Source organism: Gymnoscopelus braueri, assembly GCF_963280865.1.
Source record: "Gymnoscopelus braueri genome assembly, chromosome: 7".
NCBI lineage: Eukaryota > Metazoa > Chordata > Actinopteri > Myctophiformes > Myctophidae > Gymnoscopelus > Gymnoscopelus braueri.
Genome location: NC_137608.1, coordinates 32,402,918 through 32,426,528, shown reverse-complemented (window position 1 = coordinate 32,426,528; position 23,611 = coordinate 32,402,918). Strand labels below are relative to the sequence as shown.

General features: G+C 41.3%; 1 protein-coding gene across 1 annotated transcript; it reads right to left on the bottom strand.

Moving 5' to 3' along the window:
- Positions 1 to 6,834: 6,834 nt before the first annotated feature.
- On the bottom strand, positions 6,835 to 23,043 carry sncaip (synuclein, alpha interacting protein). Its single transcript, XM_080433907.1, has 12 exons — positions 22,943 to 23,043; positions 20,812 to 20,905; positions 19,921 to 19,993; positions 18,571 to 19,121; positions 17,869 to 18,046; positions 16,944 to 17,206; positions 15,964 to 16,143; positions 15,671 to 15,784; positions 15,271 to 15,396; positions 13,569 to 13,738; positions 12,629 to 12,718; positions 6,835 to 11,660 (listed from the first exon to the last, which is right to left on the bottom strand). Exons 2-12 carry the CDS (start codon positions 20,866 to 20,868, stop codon positions 10,625 to 10,627), a joined length of 2,838 nt encoding a protein of 945 aa, XP_080290033.1. The 5' UTR covers positions 20,869 to 20,905; positions 22,943 to 23,043; the 3' UTR covers positions 6,835 to 10,624.
- Positions 23,044 to 23,611: the final 568 nt, after the last annotated feature.

The following is a 23,611-nucleotide window of genomic DNA, read 5'->3' as shown; positions in this document are numbered from 1 at the left end:
AATTCAATTAACACTCAAGATTTTGCCTTTTAATAGGCTAATTTAAAAGACCATACTGGCATCAATAAATGACATTGTCTATTCACAACTTCGGCCATATTAAAGACCATTGTTCTGTTAATTGTCTTTTATGTCATTTTAGATTTTACATTTGTTTATATTTTCTCCAAAGTCATTAAAATGCAACCGAATTTACCTGAATAATTGACTCAATGTTGGCTAAACATCTTTGATAAATCAATCTTTCCTCCAGGGACAATTTTCAGCTCGACTTTCAAAAATAAATCTGTGCTTTACCATACGTTTAAAACAGTTTGAAGTTGCTGTTCAAGTTGATTTCCATACCGTACCTTTGGAAATCAAATGTAACAAGCTTCGGAAAATGGTCAGAATGAGTGCCAAGTAAACCATGAGTCATAGTCAATGGGCTAAACATGCCATCAGGTATATGGTCCTTGAACCACATGAACCCTGGCGTCCCTATTCTGGGCATGTCATAAAAGTCAAACAATTAGCACATTTTGTGTAGATGGAAAATGAAGGGGTACAGAACCTTGGGTACAGACCCCTATATATGAAGTGTCCTGTGTTACATGGCTGCTAGACCTTTTCTCGATATAGTAACCTATTTTATTCTATTAACTCTATACTGTATTTCAGACTAGTCCCTGTTGTAGAAGACTACCGTACAGTGTATGCATATACAGTGTTATATTCAGCGTGCAGGGACAAGAAACTTCGGTAATGGAACCTAACAGTAGCTTTCTCTACCAATTTTTCCAGAACATTTTAGGGTCCAATTTCCTGTGACTTAGCCAGACTGGATTTTTTTTGTTTGAAAAATAACATACTGTATCATCGTGTTAATGTGAACAACCTGTCAAGCTATCAGTCTTGCTCCCTCTCATGCCACTAGTGTTTGCACTAACAATGTTAGCATTTCTCTTTCTCCTTCACTCTCAGTCTCTAATGAATATGTACAAATGCCACCTTCAGCGAATATCTTGGTGTGGGAGTCATAACTGGATTGCCAGATTCTGCCCCATAACAACCATCAGCAGCACACCGTGGGCCAGAGCTGTTCCCAGATGAAGTAAGGAGTGAGCTCATGAGTGTCATGAAATTGTGCTCAAATGTTAAATGAAACAATCTGTGTCAAAGTAAAATGATTAATTGGGTGTCCCTTTGGAGGTTTATGTTTGGCTACAGTGCACTGAGAATGGCTGTTGTACTCTGTAAATGGCTTCTTTTCCCTGGTCAAGATTAAGGATGGCTGAAGCCCAGAATACTCTTAGAAGACTGAGACCCATGTAGCATTCTCCTCTTTGTCTTAGAAGCAAAATCCATGGATTACACTTGTCATTATTATTGTGCTCTCAATAACACAATGATCCAAAACTTTAAATTAAAATGTTCAATCGGGACAGGCAGGCAAAAAACCGAAAAGGTGTCCTAAAAGGAAAGAAAAGAAAAAATATTGTGAAAATAGTAGATCTACAACGCGTTGCGAGGCGTTTTGACTCTGAGCTTGTAGATCGGCTATTTTTAAAATGTTTGTCTCTTTATTATATTATTTGACAATTTAGCCAATGTTTGACTAGTATAGTTTGTTGATTGCTTTTGATGCAGTAATGGTCTTTTTCTTTCTTTCTTTCTTTTTTATATTACAAGTCCTTAAATTATCACTTCACTGTCAACTGGGGACCCCCTCAAAATCATGTGAGGACCGACCCACAGGTTAAGCCCAGTGTTTTAGGACACCTTTATTTCTCTCTCTCTCTCTGTCTCTCTCTCTCTCACACACACACACACACACACACACACACACACACACACACACACACACACACACACACACACACACACACACACACACACACACACACACACACACACACACACACACACACACACACACACACACACACACACACACACACACACACACACACACACACACACTATAGGAGTACAGAATACAGAACCAACCAGACTGTTTTAGAGTTTTCCTGTGACATTTTGACATCAGAACAGTAGACTACTATGATAAAGCAATACTATTTCACATCTTGCTGAGTGACAGATCCTGATTTGTCTAATATGTACCAGTGTTTCCCCTACCTGCATTAAGCAGTGGCGGGCCGCCACCCCTTAAATCCGACCGCCACAGTATTATTTTTTTAATTTTTTTTAATCATGGACATATCTGTGATTGGCAGGTGTGTTAAGTAAGAAGTGTGAGTACTTCTTCCACCACTATCTTTTTTGTTATGTATGACAGACAGTTTGTCTATACTACTTGGTCTAATAAAAGTATATTTTCCTAAATCTGGAGACAATTTATATGTAAACTATACAGATATTTTCCTGCTCGTTACTGTGCACATGTACTATTATATATAAGTCTTAATGTTTGAGCACAGATATGCATTTTGAGAACCCCCCCCCCCAAAAAAGCGCGCATCCTCCCCCACACCTACACCTTCTGGCTAGGGGAAACACTACCATGTTTTGACCATTTGACTGCACTTCAATGCCACCGTGAAGAGACTTCATATATGGTTGACCTGACTTGAAGTTAAGCCTATTAAAACTGAGCAAATCTTTCTTCTTTGAACCAAAAGAGCTCATCTGATTACATGTGTACTTTCACAGTGGGGGTAAATGAGAACAGCAATGCTGCCCTCTTCTGGCACAACAGGGAATGGACAGTCCTCATTTGTACCAGTGTTGGTGCTACTGCTGAAATGTGGGCTCACTCCGCTCACCAGCAACTTCTTGCACTAGAACACTACCAACCTGTGCTCACTTGTGAGAAATCATCACCATTTATAGCCATGTGTTGGTACCATATAGTAGGACCTATATTTATATAACTACTATCATCATGGCACGGTTATCTTGACGTTCCAAGTAGTGGGCTGGCTCTGGGACAATGGGTTCTAACTACAAATCTTATACAAGCTACATCCACACTTTGGTGGGTGATGGTAGCCCATACAAGAGTAAAGTTTTTTGTGGGTTTTCTCTAAAATGTATTAGCAAGCAGTTCATTATTTGTGACCACACTAGCCATGGTTCACATGACGCTTGTATACAAGCGTCATGGAGCCGAGAGTTCCTGGTTTAGAGTGGTGTTCGATTTTTTACATTGCCAACTCTCACATGTACATAAACGTTCAGATTTCAAATATAAAGTGCTTACCCCCGAGCCACGGATGTTACAAGTTGATCGGTTCTGTGATAAGTACCCGTATCTCCCGTATTGTTCAATAAAAAGCATTTTAATCCGATCGCCAGCCATTTTCTCCAAATTTTCTATGATGCTTTCAACCATGCGACACTAATGGTTGGGAGGTGTATTGCACTCTGATGATCGGATTAAAATGCGTTTTTATTGAACAATACGGGAGATACGGGTACTTATCGCGGAACGGATCAACTTGTAACATCCGTGGCTCAGGGGTAAGCACTTTATATTTGAAATCTGAACGTGTGAGAGTTGGCAATGTAAAAAAATCGAACACCACCCTAAACCAGGAACTCTCGGCACCATGACTGTCATGGTATGACAGTCATGTTTCAGGACTATGACCACACTATACTCACTGCCCTTGGGCCACATTGCGCATGTGCTCCTCTCCTCCGTACGCACACGCACACGCACACGCACACACACACACACACACACACACACACACACACACACACACACACACACACACACACACACACACACACACACACACACACACACACACACACACACACAGACAGACAGAGGTCATCATGGGTCACGACTTGACATCAAAGGCAGAGCACCAGAACAATGGTTGGTTTTGATTTCCATGTAAATACTTACTGTTCCATATCTCAATATCAGACAGTCAGTCAAACCATTTAGCCAATTATCACTAAACACTCCTTGACTATAGGCCGAGGGCGGTTTTTGCACTAGTCAAGGTTAGGCAGCTTGGGGCCTCAACAGGGGCGTAGCACCAAATTCTGGGCCCTGGGGACAAAGACCCCCTGTGACGCCCCTGGGCCTCAACAGTCAGGGGGCCTCATGAGATTTACCTTTAGTGGCCTAGTCTAGGCCACTATAGGCCTACACAGAGGAATGCTTCACAATGCAAACCTAACATTTGATTTAATAACACCTTATGCTTATTGAGAATGAGAATTCAGTCTATGAGTTTAGCCTAGTACACAGACAGGACCAGAGAACGGCCTCCACATAAGAAGACAAATGGTGTTTATCATGGAAGCCCTCCGGCCCCAGTGTGTCTGCGGTGGCATGCACAGGAGGCGATCTAATTAGCTTTTTCTTAAAGGTTGTGTTTATTAGTATCCATCATCGCTGTCGTTACATCAATTAATGCCGTTGACGGCGGAGGAGGAATTGTCACTGGGGCGGGCACGGCCAGAACACCCCCCCTACCCCTTCAGGAGAAGAAGAACCTCCTCTCTTTGGCATTAAAAGACCTGTCATCCCCGCCGCGCGCCCCCGCCCCAGCCCAGCGGTGTCAATTAAATTTGATTGACTGAGTAAAAGAAGCACACAAATAAGCCAAAACAACAGACACAAAAATCTATACACGACTCCCCCAACTGTCAAATCAAGCGCTCGTCTCGTCCGTTTTAGTGGCGTGCGCTGCCCGCCAGCACCACCACGCGCCCCGCTCGCCTCGCACCCTAAACGCTTCCTTCCCCTCACAGCATGCACCAATTAGCCGGCTCCCCGCGCCTTCCTTCCAAGGTGTGGACGAGAGGCACCCTGGGTATTGACTCAGACTGTTGTCCAATAAATGAGGTCTAATTTATCAGTTTAACTTCACCCCCCCCTCTCTCGCTCCTCTCCCACCAAGGAAAGGAAAGGAGGAAGAGGAAGAGAGTGGAGAAGAGAGAAAAAGAATAGGTCTTGTTTTTTGTTACATGAACTGGGGGAGTGGATGTTGCTGTGGTGGTGGTGGGTGGAAAATGTCTGCGGGGTGACTATAGCAGAAGTGTGTGTGTGTGTGTGTGTGTGTGTGTGTGTGTGTGTGTGTGTGTGTGTGTGTGTGTGTGTGTGTGTGTGTGTGTGTGTGTGTGTGTGTGTGTGTGTGTGTGTGTGTGTGTGTGTGCTTCTGCATTCCTTACATACCATGTCCTCACATCTCTCAGTGTTGTTTTGCTAATTGTCAGGCAATAAAACCATGTTTCATATTCCAGACTATGATTGAGGGACACTATTAGTGCGAGACCCATTAGATTCCGCAGGGAGAACCCATGGACTGTGAGAGAAGCATCAAAGGCCAATTTGCTACCCAAACACCATAAATCCTGCCCTGTTAAGTGACTGTTTTTGATACTGTGAAGCTCAGAGAAATAAATATATCGTCCATTATGTATTGTCCATTAAATAACCAGAAGACACAATTCACAGATGAAATCAATCTAGATGTCAGGGGAGTTTCTCACTCAGACCGGATGTAACCTATACATCAGGACAATTCATTTTTGGATGTTCTGAGTTTTTTACTTCTAATCTTAGAAAATGATAAACGAACCCCAAAACAAACTAAACAATATATGTCATGGACTTTTATGAGATGTGGGAAAAGCAGGACCTACAGTACTTGTCTGATAACATGGTTAGAATTTTACAGATGGATCCTATAGGCTATGGCTCGGGGTTGTGAATTGATTAAATAATTCCAATAACGGATTTCCCCCCTACAGAAATGGCATTTGCCAATACAAACTGCAGTTTATTTAGGCTACAGATGGCATGAATTCACATTCGTGATATATTATGCAAAACTGGACAAATCAACCCTCAAAAGGCAAGAAATTGAATGAATGTGAAGAGCAGCATGCATGCTCTTACATCATACTGGTGCACTATGGATTACAGGCACAATCTGGGATGGTATTGAACATAAATTAGGGTTAATATTCACATACATTCTAGTGTTTGATTGGTAGATGGGAAATATGCTATTTGGAACTTTCTTTCCGCATCATATATCAAAATATAGGTATGTTTTACAATGTCAATCTTGGAACCCATTTGGTAAAAAAGACAGAAATTTCAATCGGTCTCCACTCTCGAGAGATTACTGTGTTTACATTTCAAACCTAAACAAACCTACTACAGCCACAAAATACTGTTTCAAACCCATGTATCTGTTATTTAAAGTGTTAGTCCATCATTCAACTAGACTAGAGAACATGCTGCTATTTTATTTTTGGTGGTGAGCCTGCCAATTTGTTTTAGTTTGTATCACTGATTGGGTCTTTAAAGCCCACTATGGATTACTATTATTAGCACTATCATTACTAACAAATGCCACATGCCTACTTATGACACAGTATAAATAAAGCTCTGCCCATATTGCCACTGACAGCTGTCAACAACCCCATCTCCCCTGGGTCTCAGACCAATTTTAGAGCTCAGTTTTGACAGCTGTTTGATCTTTTCCAAATGGTTGTAGTATTAAGACTTTACACAAAACATGAAGATATAACATCGTCTAAGACATCACTCCAAGCCTCTGAATTATAAAGATATTCTTAATGTCCTATAATGCAGTATGAGAGCTATTATAAACATACACCAAAGCTCACAATGTCTTGTATCAATCACCAAGTTGATACGATAAGCAATGTCATACACATTAGTTTAATTGGAAATGTTTTAATTTACTGACATTTTATTGTCCTGCCTTCTTAGATTGGAAAAGTATATCGGCTCAACATTGTTGAGACAAATATTTATCTGCGTTGCAATTAACTATCAGACATTTAAACACTAAAGTATCCAGTGAAAGTAAAACATTTTGTACACAGAGAACAAAGTTACAGTTTATTTCAGTTTTGCATTGATCAACAAAATGTTTAAATAATTAAAGAGAAAATTGTGTTTGCTCAATGTCGAGCTCTGTCTGTCTCTGTACAGTATACATGTAGGTTATTAAGAAACAAGACGCAAAAGGAAGATATCACTAAGATCAGACAATCATGATTCAACATTCACAACTATTGCAATAGTAGTGTAATAACTTGTCTTATCTTTTTTGCATTGAGAGGAAACATCCAAGTGGCTGGTTATACTGATGTCAATCAATCCTAAGGCCAGAAACCGAAAATACTCGATCTAAAATCTCATGTAAATCAAGAAAAACATGGAACAAAACAAAATCACCTCTGTTGACAATCCCATGATTTGAAACAGGAAATATTCTATTTCCTATGGCTATAAAACTGTGATTTTAATTCAAACAGAAAGACTGCATTCCAAGCAAGTCTCAACAGACATTAATCATACTGGTTTGTAAGGCTGAGACACAAAAGAAGTTCAGGCAATGTGGAGGGGCAATTTCACCAATAATACATTTCTGATTAATAAAGTATTCAATCAATCAAAGCAATATTTAATGTCATCCACAATGTCTTTATCCCAGTTTGTCAATCCCTGTCCTTACTGTGTAGTGTGTGTACTGAGATAATACCGTCTTTGTCTGTATCAAATGTCCAGCCACATTTCTCAAGATTCTGAGACATACAGTACGTATGTGGTTCCTTCACACATGGTTAATGAATCAAAGTGGACATTGGTGATGCTCAGAGCTCAGGGAATTATGTGATCTGCAATATTGGGCTAGGGTCATTGCACTGCAGAGATCCCAAAACCTTGAACTTATGTAATAAATGCTCATACAGGAAGGTGTGGTGTGGGTGAGTGGAATATATGAAGACTTTGAAGAATGCCCTGTGTAAAATTGGAGTGATGTCTTTCAAATATTACCCATCTCAATTGCCTCACAAGATGCACCATCACTCATGAACTATGGAGTGGACACAAAACCAATGGCAGTGTTTAAACACAAGAGTCGACTGCACAGAAGAACCCTTACTCATTCAAACTTCTGAGTACTGAATAGTTACATTGAACACCACATGCAGTCATTTCAAAGTAAATGCTATAGGTTGTGCCTAGTTATTGAACTTACTAATTTAAGGGAAAAAATATATATATATATTTGAACTGTGCATGCATGTATATTTATACTGTGTGTCTGTGTGAATGTGTGTGTGTGTGTGTGTGTGTGTGTGTGTGTGTGTGTGTGTGTGTGTGTGTGTGTGTGTGTGTTTTGAAGCTGTTTTTTTCACAGCAACCATTCTTGAGGAGATTGGGGTTAATGAGGTTCTGCTGTCATTTAAAAAAAAGACTAATTTGTGAACATGAGTTGTGTCATTAAAACAACTTCACTATGTGAATATGAACATGCATCTCCCAAAATTAGAGGTAAAATAACTAAGATGCCAGGCATAAAGTAAAACTTTGTTAACTTGTGGTTACATCATGCAGATGTACAAACGGTCGACAGTTTGGGCCATGTACCGAACTCAAAATAGCAGCAAGCAGCCAAGTGGCCACACACTGCAATAAAATATTATTTGTCATTTGAAAACAATCTCAAAAACATTGTAGAACTCTTCTCAGGCTTCAATAGGCTAACAAAACAGCTCCACTCTCTGGATTCTCTCATCTGCGTTTTTCTGTCCTGTAGTCAGCTTGCTGGTCAACTACAGTTATTTGTTAATAGAAGGTGCATCCCATAACCTCCCAATCTCACTATAATTCATAGTCACAACACCCAACTAACTTCTACGTAATGCCAAACAAATACTGCATAGATAATAACCAAGAGAATAAAAAATAGTGGAATACAATATAGAAAAACAAAAAACTTTAAATACTGTTAAACATATACAGTGGTTTCAAATACATTTGTTGTGCTGGTGAACATAACCACGTTATTTTAAACGTCTAATTATATAATTGTGTGCATAAAACATAAATACTGATATTTTACAATTTCAACTTTAGCGTTGAGTGGACAAAGTCCTCATGTGTGGTTACAGTATCACAGGGTCAGCATCCTGATCAAAACCTTTAACTCCAATTTGACTTTTTCTTAATACTATTAGACATGATATAAAAGTGTCTACCACAGTGGTTCTCAACCTGTAGGCCGGGGCCCACTGGTTGGCTGTGAGGATATTGCAAGTGGGCCCCCAAATAATCATCAAAATCCCCAAGATTTGTATGATGATACAAATCTTGGTTTAACAAAACATGTTACTGCATGTGCATGTATGTAACGGTCTGTAGTTGCTACTCTTGTTTTTTTGCTCAGTTAGCTTTACATGGGTACATTAATGCATGAAGTCTGTTATTTTGTGGGTGTTCAGGTGGGGTGGGAGCGGACAGTTTCGGGATGCTTTTGTTTTGTTCTTGTTTTGTTTTGTCAAGTTTGTTTTGTCCAGTTTATGTACAGTATGCATGGATGTATTTGTTGCATTGTTTTGTCTATTGTACTTTCTGTATTTTTGTCATAAGGACCCTCTCGAAAACGAGATGACACATCTCAAGGGGTTATCCTTCTAATAAAGGTAATATATATATATATAACATGAATAGAAAATATATATACCGGTATATGTAAAAAAGAAAAATGTCATGGTATTTTTTCTTTAAAACCTTGAAAAGTGAGTTTTCATTGTGATACCGATAAATAGGAACTTAGATAGAATACTACCTTTGTGTTCGCATTGAACACAACGGATTGAACATAAATGTTCTGAAAATGCATGTGTTAACCACTTAACACGTTTCGGCTGCCGTGTTAAGTGGTCAGATGGGTGGACTTCTCAAGTGGGCCCTGGTCCAAAAAAAAAGGCAGAGAACCACTGGTCTACCACAAAAAAATATTGCATGCAACATGTAGTTTCTGATTACATGCGCTGATAATTCTATTCTCCTATATTATGACCATGGGTCTCATGCCTGGTGTATACTTAGTTGCACAGCAGTGTTGCGCACCAAAAACCTACTGTACATGTTCATAACGTGTCACACTGTGATGACTTGTGAGCTTGTGGAGTGGCTATTTCCGGTGCTTGGTACAGCGCACATTATAAGTATAACTCAGGCCTAAGTCAAACTATTTGTGTAAAATGTATGGGTATGAATAAGAAAATCTATTTGTTTTCCTATTCAAAAAGGTCTGCTCTGGAGATATGGGTTCTGTAGGACTGACAAGCAAATAGAAACAAACCAACATGACCATAGAATAACATCCATGAGCTAATCTGTTTAAACGCCCCGTCTCAAAGTGGTATGAAATACACAGGTTCTCGTTCATTCACCTCTTACGGTTGACATCATATCAAATACATCATGCCAACGATAACATAGAAACAACAGACTGGAAACAAGTTTTTCCGAATGTTTCAGCCCCACATTGTATGAAAACACTGTAAACAGTTATTATACATGAGCAACATTTAGAGAGAAAAAGTCTTACTATTGATTAACAACACTAAATTCAGCAGGGACCGGATGGATGATAAAAAGCCAACTTATTGTAATCTGCTGGGAAATCTGTGCCGAAATTGGAAAACAGAGTGGACAATAAATAACAAAACGTTAATAGTTGGTCATAACTTTAGTTGAAATTACCCAACGGCAATGTCTCTAAATGTTGCCCTTGTATCTAAACCTTAATAAACTGAATATTATAAAACCCACTGCTACGGTTTTGTTCCCTGCCCTTTAGTAGGCACTTATTCGGAACTAAACGTTAGTGGTCTTGTTCTTGCCCTTGGGGCCTTGTCCAGGACTGCCTTTACTTTCTGTTGACTTCCTGCCAGGCGAGTTCTGAGTGCTTCCGGACACGGAATGTTTAGTTGCAGGTGTTCCACCAGCAGAATGTTTAACAGCGGTGGCTGACTGATTGCTACCACTGCTGCTGCTGCTGTTGTTGTTGCTGTGGTTTGTGTTACCACTCAATGTTTCCATGATGGATCTAAATGTTCCAAATGGTCGTTTACCTTCAGAACCGCCTGTAGGAGTCCTCTCTTTCCCATGATGCCCCTTGGCTGGCTCTGCTTCCTGGGTGGAGCTCTTGTGGACCTGCTCGTCGAAGGTGACTCTCAGTTTGAGATTCTGGGATGTCTTCCTGCGAGATGAAGGGGACTTCAGGGCGCTTTTGGGACTGGTGGCAGCTTTCTGACCATTGCTGTGGTCATGACACTCGCCAGAACCATCTGCCGGTTTACCATCCATAGTCTCTGGATCACAAGAGGTTGGGGAGCGGTTGCAGCCGGCAACGTCAATTGATTTGGAACCCCCTTGAGCAAATGCCCCCTTTCGTTCAACAGTAGAGGAAGAGGAAGACGAGGGGAGGTGCTTCCTCGTCACCGAATTGAGATTATTTGTGGCTGGCTCCTCCTCGGCGATTGGCAGGTGGGTAGGCCTATCAGGGCGTGTCCCACCTGCGGATGGGGCTCCAGGGTTTTTACCCTCTTCCGGTGGGTAAGTGTCTGAATCCGATTCGCTGAGAGAGCGCTGCATGATTTGTTTGAGTCTCGCTAGTTTGAGCTCTCTCTTCTCGACAAGTCCTACTCTGCGACCTCCGGGGGGACCCCCAGGAGCCACAGAGCCATCTCTGGCAAGGCTGCCAGTCGTGGGCACGTCCTTTCCCAGGAGCTGCCGGATCACCGAGTCTGGAGCTACACCCCCTTGTCGAACAACCCAGTGGCTGTCTCCAGGAGTCCCCTCTGCCGTCAGTGTCATCTCTGACCACGCCTCCATTGAGGGCTGATGGGAACTGGAGTCCAGAGAGGGAGAGAGAACATCTCTCTTATTTTCACAAATCAGTGTTGGCAACTTGGCAGGTATTGTTAATGGCATGCACACCTACAGTACTTCCACTGACACTTGATATTATTACTACCCACACCGCTACCAACTATACATACAATTATTTGGATGCAAATTCCTACAAACTGTTTATTTATGTTTTTAGACAGCTTTAGACAACAACAATTTGCTGTCGTCAGCATTTTAGGCAATATCTCTAGCAATGATGTGGATGTAACTGTAACATGATCACAATCATGTAATAAGCATGTTCTCTCTCTCTGACCTGAAACCAGTACTATAGAAGTGATTACACGGAAACTCTATTCTGAAATGTCCCTTTACGCATGGACGAATAAAAGTCTACCAAATCCAGATTATGTTTTGAAATCTCAATGGATAAGAGGGAAGGCAGTTTGAAATGTGTGCTTTTTAGCCTACTGGGGTGTGCAGTGCTGTTCACTCTTGAAGGGGGCATTGAGGACAGCCAATAGGTTAGCTGAGATATTATGACTTTTTATTCATTTTTATGAAAATTGCATGTTGTGATTTTAATACCTTTGTGGAGCCTATTCATCATAGTAATAATAATAATAATAATTGGACAGAATTGGCTAATTTCTTCCATTCTTTCACAGATTATATTGAGAGAGATAGCAATCTGCGTTTTCTGTGAAGAATTTCCCTTCAATAGGACAATGTTGTTTTAGTTTGAAGTAAAACAGTTTTGTCATTTGGGAAAGTTAACTTTCTCAGCTAATGACACAATTTTGATAAGTAGCCTTTCACCCTGGGACCATGGCTTAATACATACTAGAAACATACTCCATGGGAACCCACCAATATTAACACCACACCCATTTGGGGTTCTGATCTGCACAAACCAGGGGACAGAGGTGATGTGTGTGCATGTGTTCACGTGTGTGTGTTTGTTACCTGGGTGACCTGTTGGGTGTTCCTTCTGTCTTATTAGGATCCAGTAGTGTCTGCAGTTGGTTCTGTAGAGTCAGCCTCTCTGTGGCCTGTCTGCAGATGGGACAACACACATGCGCTATATATATTTTTTCATTTCCGAAAAGTTTTGAAAATGTTTGAAAAGAAATGTTACATTTTCGCCTATAATGACATGCACAACAGAGGAGCTGAAAGTGCTAAACTCTCTTACATGGCCTTTCTAAGATCTCGGAAACATAGTCTATGCACTTTGGCTGAACTTTATGCTCTTTACAAATGAGTACGACCACCAACACAGCCCAGCAAGCACAATGACGTCATGATGACGTTATGATGACGCCCGGTCATCACCCCGGTGACGTTCAGGACTAGGCCAGATCACAGCCCATATGGGGATGATCTTTACGTCATTTACAGGACGTCATCACCGGGACATCATATGGACATTTGGACAGCAATTTTGGGTGATGAGAAATGTGTTCAGATGACGTCCTGGAAGTGACGTTTTTGTGGTCAGGATTAATTTTGGTTGAAATCAGGTGATATTCTGGGCCAGATCTGACTTGTCTTGGTTTGACTTGATCTAGCCCCAATCGAGACGTCACTGATTGGTCCGGGTCCTGACTGTGCTTGCTGGGAGTCTAACATAGCTTAGTATTGCTGTTATGGTTAACAATGACAATAACAGTAAGTAAGTCGATCTCTATTAGTAAGTAAACCATAATAGTGCCTGAAACGGTAATGGCAGTTAAGCTACTTTAAGTAGATTTCCTGCTACAGTATGTCTGATATATTAGGGTATTATAGCCACAGTGATAGTAATCCTGGCATCCCTATTTTGGGCATGTCATTATATATGTATTTTTATAGGGCACAAGTGGTTAACAACAGTAATAGAGACACAGGGGGGGGGGGGACTCACTCATTGAGCTGCTTGGTGAGTTTGACCACCTGCGAGGCCAGAGACATGCAGGTTTCAACAACAACCAGGTAGCGTGCACAAGTGGTGTGACCCTGCCGCTCTGCACTCTGGGAGGGCCTCTCTCCCTGCTGGTTCTGTACTGTAACATTGGAGCCGTACTCTACCAGGGTCTGGAATCACACACACACACACACACACACACACACACACACACACACACGCACACACACAGATATTTAACCCATTTAGACCTGAGGCCGATTCTACAAATGTCAAACAGTTTTCTGAAAAACTATTATTGCTATATATCAGTGGTTCTCAAACGTTTTCATGTCAAGGACCCCCAAAATTAGATGTATTTGGCCGCGGACCCCCATCTCAAAATATTTTGTAATAGGGACCCCCCCCAGGAGCAAAGGTTTGAGTCAAAAAAGTTCCCTTCAAAAAATATATATATTTTCAAATATTTGCACAAATATTCGAGATTTTTCAAAAATAGCAGATCTACAAGTTCATGAGCTTGTAGATCTGCTATTTTTTAATAGCCAAAGGATAAAATATGGATAAAGTGGTTACACAGATGCGTTCCCGGTTTGAATGGGTTAAGAACAAGGTTACTGTAGAATCACAATGTTTTGCTCAAGATCAGGTAGTCAGTCCACTAATCTGACCACAGCAGCTTGACATGCTTCCTGTCTGGCAGCTATTCAACAGTCTTATTTGCACTACAGCGCTGGGCAAGGCTTACTCATTATCCATTGTATTTAACTTCATGTTTTCTGTCACTGCACTGTAAACACAGTAAAAATCCTCTGTGTTAATTTAACTCGGAGAGGGTACAAATAGAACCAAATGGACCCATAAGGCTCCACAGTAACACATGGATAAATCATTTTATTGTTTAGCCTACTTAAAGTTAAGAGCCTTCTGCATGTTACACATTCTTTCGTTTGTGCAAACAATTGTTTGCGTGTAGTAATCACTCATGAATGGAAATTTGTTTTCTCTTTGGGGGTCTTTCGGTGTATGAAGTGTGTTTTACATAACATGTTACTTGACTACGTGGTCCTGTGGAGGTATGAAGTATCTTCATTCCACACTTTTGATTGGTGGCCAGGTTGGCCCACAGGAAACAGGCATGACTGATAACGTCGGGCCCTCCATAGACGGCCCAAAAGAAAACACTCCATGGCTTTCACAGCACCCCCGATGTGTTAAAATGAATACAATGCAGTTTGGTTGTTGTGTATTTTCGTGGTATATTGTATAAATCTGGATGAGTTTAAGGCAGAATGCTGTTGAAAAATAGGAAATGTGGTCAGACGAGCTGCCCCCGTATTAATGTGGGTTAAAAAATAGTGCATTGTTCCCATTTATACTGCATCCATTGAGAGTCTTATGAAGGGTAGCTTGAAACCTCTTTCTCCATCTATCTATCTATCCTTCCATCAACCCATCCAGTCATCCATCTGTCAGTCTGCATACAGGTGAGACATCTGTACTGGGCTACCACATGGACAGCAGTGGTCCCATACATTAATGTTTCTGACTGCTGTACAACGGGGGCGGTACAGCAGTCAGTTGGACTAAGGGACCTTGATATTGGATAGGGGGGGCGCCGGCCCAAAAAAGGTTGAGCACCACTGCCATATATCACCCATCCGTACAAACTATATCCACCCCTCCCTCCCGCCTTCCCTACCTGTATACAGGTGAGGTGTCCATACTGGGCTGCCACATGAACAGCAGTGTTCCCGTGCTGGTCCACTTCATCCAGAGAGATGGCCTGCTCCTGCATGAACTGCAGCAGCCACAGCAACACCTTCTCCTGCAGAGAGAGTGAGATGAAAGTCACACACAGAGACATAATTAATGCGTCGTAGAGCATCACCGCCCCTTGGTTAATCTGGTGAACAACATTCCCCATACTAAGAAACAGGTCGCAGATGTGAGTGTGTGTAACCAATTTAGTTAACCACTTACATGTAACCACTTAAACCCTATATACTTTTATATTTTCAAGCCCAAAATAGGCACACAATCGGCGTGTCATACAGTAGGGTGTGGCAATTCTAAGGAGATTTTTTTTTTGTGTTGGTTACCTGTCCGTATCTGCCAGCATAGTGGATCAGACTGGGGTGTTCTCTGGTACAGCTGAGCTCTGCTATGGCCTCTGTTTCACTCACCATCCACCTCACACACTCCAGATGGCCATTCTGAAACACACACACGTTTTTCAAGATTTCTCCAGCTTATACTGTTAATATTGTCAATAGTATTGAGTGTGTAAAAGCTGTCCTGCTTTTTGTTAATGACCACCACTGTTTTTAGATTGTCTGCTGTCCCAAAACATTTTATTGTTGTTAGTGTTCTTGTGCAGTTCCTGTTGCCCTACCTTGACCCCCAGGCCTGCAGGAGTGAGTTGCTGGCTGTTGCGCTCATTGAGGCCGTCCTCCCCCATCAGAGAGGTGAGGTGCTGGAGACAGTCCGCATGGCCCTGGCAGGCTGAGATATGGAGCAGGTTGTTCCCATCCTCGTCCCTGATCAACTCCAGGTTGTCTGCTGCTAGATGTGGCTACAGTAAATTAGAGGAGGCTTGTTTTTAAAAAAGGCTCTATTTACACTAACACCAAGAACAATAAATACGGACTCTGCATCCCACCGAGTGGGTTCTTGTATGCGAGTTCAGCAGAAACAACACTTATAGATAGATGCTTTATTGTCCTTGCGGAAATTCGTTTTGTACCAAGCAGCCATCAGGATACAAAAAAATCACAAAACAAAAATACACAATACATAGACAGATCACACAATACATTGACAATACTACACAGTTCCTCTCTTACAGAGAGGAAAAAAGAAAAGGCTACCAGTCATAGTTCAAGAGGCATCACATTACATTTTATGAACAGAACTGAGATGGTGCCTGTTTGTTTAGAGGTCCTATACTTGTGGGGACAAATTATCTTGAAGCCCTAGCCTACAACATACAATGTCGTCCTGATGGTAAAAGACTGTATTCACTCTGTATAACGGGTGCGTTCTATCCCTAGCAATAGCTTTCCCCTTCCTAAGTACCCGGGTCTCATACATTGCTGCCATACTCTCAAGTCGTACCCCAGCTATCTTGCTGGATACATTGATGATTTTATGGAGTTTGTTCTTATTAACCAATGACAATGAGCCATACCAGGAAACAAAACAAAAAGTTAATGCACTCTCCATGAAGGATCAATGGAAGAGTACCATTACACTTTTTCCATGTTATACTGTCTCAGTTTGCGCATAAAATCTTATGTCCTATTTCCTCTAACTCTTGTGATGTCACATTTACCAGGAGCAAGATTTGTCCCTCTGTGATGATGTCACACTCACCAGCAGCGAGATCTGTCCCTCTCTGATGATGTTGATGATGTTCTGGTTTTTCTTGGTCTCCTCATCCACCTCTCCTCCTCCTCCTGCTCCTCCGAATCCTCTGGAGACTACTACTCCAGGGGGCCTGCCCTTGGAGCTGTCCTTCCTGCTCAGACTGCAGCCTGGCAGGGGGAACTTCATCCCCTGGAGCTGGCCACCTGGAGCCTCCACACCAGGCCTCTGGTTCTGGGAGTCTGTGTATACTCTCGCTGACAGCAGCTTATCTGGAAATGAATGAACATCAGTATTAGGTATTAAGATATGGCTACAGCTAGGCGAAATACTGTCAAATTATTTAATAAAACGTAACTATATTTTACTGAACAATACGAAAAACATTGTTATTGAAAACTGAAAAAGCTATGAAATAACAAGACAGAAAATAGATTTTTAGACTAGAAAAAGTGCTCGTCGGAAGCACAGGTCTCCGCCAGGTCAGGTAGGTTATTGTGGGGCAGCAATGTGCGGAATGCATCGGCCTCCTGGTGGCGCTAAAACAGGCATGTGTGAACTTTCACAGCAATCGGACGCTACTCCTGCAAACTTTAGATGCATATCTTAGCCAATCAGATCCGTCTTGATCACATGCCGATAGAGATAATATGTACCGATTTGCGTGATGTTTAATATCAAAACATTTGTTTTACAAACGTCGGCCTCCTGGTGGTGCTATAAAAGGCTGAAGTGCAAAGTTTCACACCAATCGGTGCAGTTATAGGTAAAAACGCATATCGGCCTGTTATAGCGCCACCATGAGGCTGATTTGAAGAATTTCGGGTGGCCTAGTGGGAATGTGCATGCAAAATCCCTGATGAACCACAAACCAACAAACAATCAATCAAGCATTAGCCAAGGAGGTAAAAGATAATAGTGTTATCAAACAGACCTGCATCAGAGAAGGAGGAGAGAGAGGAGGAGCAGCTGAGGTGTCCAGGGGAGTGGTGGTCAGGGATGTAGGGCCCTCCTGCACCCGGGGAGCGGTGGAGGTGATGGTGGTGGAAGTCTGGGTCCATGGATTTAGACTTCCTCAGGTCTGACCACTTCACTGGCGACAGCACACAGTACTACAGGGAAATACAATGCACATGTATGCATGACCAGCTGGACTCCTTGGGAAACTATCGCTCACCAGCTACCCTGCCCTATAGGTACTGACAGGGATACTCTGCTACATACACTATATTAAAACAGTACAGTACTACACAATGGACAGGAATATGATGGTATTACTGAAGTACAAAACACAGCACATTAAGGTACTGTAGGTAAAAGGAACATATGAGAGAGAGAGAGATTTGTAAGTTCCACAGAATTACACAACTTACTGTAGAACCAGTTCAGATGAGACAACATAATTATGGTTGGGCACATAATTGAATGGCAGTTGAATGGAAAGCTAGTCTACACTCATATTTCCTGTAGAGTTGGTAGTTGAGAGCACTATTACAGCAATTTAGACAGATTTTGAGTTTTATTTGAAACTACCACTAACAAACACAAGAGGTCCAACATAGTCATCAGATCCTAGCAAGTGCAGGATAGTCGTTTCAAGGAAGAGAGTCCACCCACAGCTCCTAGACCTCCTCACCTGTGTCTGGGCACTGAGAGGCTCATTGTGGGGAAGGGCTGAGCTCTTCAGGCTCCCTCGTGGGTTCCTTTCCAGAGTGCCTCCTCCCAAGTTACTCCCAGTGATGGAGCGCTTGTCGTGGGGCACCCGGGGCAGCGTGGACATCTGCTGGCTGGATTTAATATAAGGCACATCTAGGATCTCATCCATGTCCAGGTCGTAGTGCTCCAGCTCTCCAAACAGAGCCTGGGCGTTGTTGCCTCCTCCTCCGCCGCCAACACCCAAGCCCTTTGCCTTCCCACCCTGACCGTCAGAAGAGGTTGAAGGCTGGGCTGGTTTATCCGTGCCCGAGTCCTCTTTGCCGTCTTCCCCCTGCTCTGCCGGCCCCTGCCCCTGTCCTTGCCCCTGTCCCTGCCCCTGGACTTTGCCATCTGAGTCGGTGTCATTGGTCTCTGGCTGGTGTTTCAGAGGGGAGACCCTCTTCACCGGGCGGAACTTGCTGTGGACGTCAGCGAGGCCTGTGCCTCCTCCAGAGTGAGACGAGACACCGCGGCTCCAGTTGATGGCTGGCGCTGGGGGAAGCCGGGGAAAAAGTTAAGACATCATTTCCTCTTTTTTTTTTATGTACAGTATTTGGGGGTAATTCTGCTACACTGGCCAATGTAGTAGAAGGAGACAGGGAAGAGAGGGTAGAGACACAGGTCATGTGGTAAACACATTAACTGACAATGTCGCCAGGACGCCTGAACTTTAGTGTCATTTAATTGAAACTAATCCACTTTAAGCTAGTCGACGACACTCTAATTTAGTGTGCAAAAGGAATAATTACAGCATATACACAGACACACTAACATAAGATTAAGCTATGCACAGCTTTAGTTCAGCGTAAATATTTACTTCATTAGTGGCAAGAACACTAAAGAGATCAAATAAGACGCTGAATACGGAGGGGAAAATGAGGTCGATAAAGCTATATTCCAGGACTGATGTTTGGAGTGGCTACTGCAGGACATGCCACCATGTATATGGATGTCCTTGATCATTTTTTTAAATACCAAAAATAGCTGATCTACAAGCTCAGATTGCAGTGTGATCTTATAGATCAGCATTTTTGTGCAACCCTATTGTATGAAGAAGAATACATTTGTGCTTAAATGGTTCATCAGACTAATCGATTTAGATTATTATAAAAAAAATCAAGTAGAATGTTTTTGCATCGATTAGTTGATAATAAAGAAAAAAGAAAGAAAGAAAATTGCTTCTCAATAATTCAATTAAACTACACACAAAGTACAAAGTAATCGATAAGAAAATAATCGATATTTACAGCCATATACTGACACCATAGAAGGAGGCTTCAGGGAGCTATACCTGGTCTCTCTTCTCCCTGGACATCACTCCTTCTTGACAGCTCTGGAATGTTCTTTAGGGACGTCACAGAATACTGCAGAGAGCAACAGAGAAAGTAAGGCTAAGGAATTAGCTCAGTTCAAATGAAAGTTTAAGCAACCATGCGTCTCTCCTGCGATACACATTGAGTTACCAGCCGCTTCTTTTCACATGACAGGAGTTTCACCGGGGAGGGCGCACGGCGCCAGAGGAACGTGCCAACCTTCACAGTCCCACTCCTAGGCCTGTCACAATTATTACAAAATCGTCTAATCGCAATTATTTGAGATAATCGCTGTTATTTTGTCATAATCATCATAATCGTTTCCGTGTTCATACATAAAATAGCAGAAATAGCAAATCTACAAGCTTACAACGCGTTTAAATTGTTTTTAAAGTATAAAATGTATAAATGTCAGTAATTTCTTTGTATATTTCCGTTATTTGTCATGTCTGCCCTGTGCACTTTTTTGATTACGAGGCAAACTGAAATGCATTTTCTTTTCATACGTTCCAATGTTCAATGCCAAAAAAATCAATTAAATCGTTAATCACAATTATTAGTGTGACAATTAATCGTCAACTTACATTTGGAATCGTGACAGCCCTATACCCGCTCCCTGATGAGCTACTGCTGAACAAGCACTTCGACTAACCTGTAGGAGTCGCTAATGCAGCCACCAGGCGTTTTTAAATCGGTGCAAATTATTGTGTTGGGGCACTTGCAAGAAACTTTCCAAGAATTTCCAAAATACAGTACACAGTGGTACCATTTCGATTTTTTTCAACTAACTGTGGGCAGATTTGACCAAAGGTTGGTTCAATTCATGTTTGTGTGTGTTTTTTTTTTAGGTCACTGTAATTAATACTGACCACTGCATCATCAGAGAAGTCAATCTCATCAAGGTCCAGGTATTCAGGAGCTTCCATCTTCACACACCATCATCAGCCGCAGGACCTGTGTGTAACTGTACAAAACATATACATAACATTACTGATATATATATACTGTCACATTCGATATGCCATCGTTTTTACAAAACAAATACATGTGGTGTCATACTCATACAATAGTGTGATACACTGTCTTTGATTCTATTCTAAGCCTAATTCAAGTATGATGTTTGCTGTTGCTTACCAAAAATAACAGATCTATAAGCTCACATGTGTTATTTGTAGATCTGTTGCGCGATGGAGCATGAATTAAGCTCTAGAGTGGATTTTCCCTTTAGCAGCCAACAAGCTAAACACACGTAACTAGCCTCTTTCTGATTGGGTCCTGGATGTAGAAAACCAGACCAATGCTGTACAAACTACTTAATCCTCTACAAACTGCTTAATCTCTAGAATAGATCAAAGCCAACAAAAAGTTCTAGGATAATCAGGTATAATTAGACGGCAGTGTGACACACTTTAAAAGGAGCATTTCACCACCCTAACATACAAACACAGTAGGGACCTTTCTTTTTCTTTAACAAGTGTGTATATTTAACATTACACGTCCACTATATTTTAAAACATTCCAACCACAGTGCAGCTGTTTCAACAACTAAATAGAATAGTTACCCTTGAATGGTTACAGTAGTAGGCTATACTTGCTAAAATGGCTGGTAGTGTAGACACACTTGCCAACCATAGCTGAGACTTTCCAGTAGTTGGCTGGTGACTAGTGTTATTTCCCACCCTAGGCCTGTGCTCAAAACAAAAGGATGGGTTCTTGCCTTGTAACCCAAACATAAGACATGTTTTTAACTCTCTGAGTGATTGAGCTCTCGATACAATGGCAACAGCTGGACACAAGTTTCTAATGTTAGGGTTGAAGCTTCCAGAGCTTTATTTAGGATTGTAGTGTTTTTTTCAAACACTGAAGTGTGGAAGGATGTTTGGAGTTAGATAAAGGACTCAGAATGTTACAAAAAGGCTGTTTTCCATTTTCTCTTCAATAATCTGTACCAATCAGCCCTTACTGCACAGCCAAATTAACCACTGTACTTTTTGTAATCTTCCTCGCATTGTAATCTTATAACAATGGATAACTGTACAACTTCAAATGTTTAGGCTGATGCACCCAATCAAGGCACTGCATGTGTGTGTGTGTGTGTGTGTGTGTGTGTGTGTGTGTGTGTGTGTGTGTGTATATCAGTTTGAATGTCTAATAATTGTAAAAGCTAGCCATCAGCAAGTTCACTTCAAAAGCATACCTGTATTGAAACTAACTTGGAGCAGAATGGAAAAAGAGCTGTCATCCATTCCAAATTAGTAAGCCTGACTGTTCTGTTGAGTCAATTGGATCCAGCCCACAATTTAACCTGACTGTCATTAGTACTTTTCAAGAAAAAATATCTCATTCCAAGAATTGACTCTATTCTTAAATGTACAGTTATTGTAATATATGAGGATACATAATATCCAAGGACATGGTATATTTGACATTTGATTAACTAATCAACATTGCAGCCATTTATGTAAGTGTGACTTGCTACTTTGAAAAGACAATACCCAGCTGTGACAAACAAACAAACAGAAACAACAAGTCACACCATAAGTGTTCCAAAACAGTTTGACAACATAAGCAGATACATTAACCATCGGAAATGCTGATAGTCTACCTTGATAGCCAGCCTTTAAGCATTTCTACCATTAAGCTTCCCTGCAAGTTTAAGTGCTCCATTATATGCCATGCCAGCTACTGTAGCATCATGTACTGTACCTTCACAGGGATATAGCCAGTTTAGCCATCATTTGCTCGGTTCTAGAGGCTATCTAAAAGCAAAAGCTGGCTAAATAGTTCAGCTAGATGGCTGATGATCAGCATCCCAAGAAGCTAGCTCCTAAGTTAGCCTGCTGGCTAGCTATAGTCAAGCACTTGGAAAATTAGGTCAAAACAGATGGTTCAGGTAAAAAACCGTCCTACAGCACTATTGAGCACAACACTAACCAAATGCAAAATTATACAAAGACTTACTTTTCCTGAAAACAATGGAAGGACTTTAATCTACCGTACCTTATTGAAGATGGTGAGATGAGGAAAGTAATAATAGCTGTATAAACTGCAGAGCTAGCTACAGCGCTAAGCTAGAAACCCTTGGATCCAGCTGTTTTTTTCCTTCTTGCTGTCTTGAAGCACAAAGGCTTTGACATATGGGGAGTTACTGAGAGAGCGGAAGTGGCTGCAGTGGGCCGGTCCGTTATCCTTAGAATAAAGCCTAGAATAAAACCCGTTAACGACTTAACGTTGTTACACCAAGGGCTATTCGAACAATTTTATTTTCTCTATCTGAAGATATTCCGAAAAAATATTCCAAAGCGGACAATCTTTTTTCGTATGTACATGCAACAGATTTGATAAAATAATATTATAATAATAATTATTATTGTTATTATTATATTATTTTTAAAATATTTTAAATATGTGTTTATTTTTTAGTGGTTTTAGTTGGAACTATGAACCATTTTTTATATTTAAAGTTCTATTTTAATAGCGTGACAGCTGTGGCATTGTATATTCGGCCAACGAAACGAGATCTTTGATATTGCAAATCATGCAACCATACTTTTATCGTGTCAGCAAAAAGAAAAAAAAGAAAGAAAGAGAAAAAAAATAAGTTGCACTGCGGACATAAACATAGTGTTCCATAATTATAGCCTTCTGAATGCCTGTGGGTATTATAAG

Coding starts and splice junctions, on each gene's coding strand:
- sncaip (XM_080433907.1), bottom strand. CDS start 20,868: ATGGAAGCTCCTGAATACCTGGACCTTGATGAGATTGACTTCTCTGAT. Junction 16,144..16,943: donor AGGGACAGATCTCGCTGCTG/GTGAGTGTGACA, acceptor AATTTACTGTAG/CCACATCTAGCAGCAGACAA. Junction 15,397..15,670: donor ATGCTGGCAGATACGGACAG/GTAACCAACACA, acceptor CTCTCTCTGCAG/GAGAAGGTGTTGCTGTGGCT.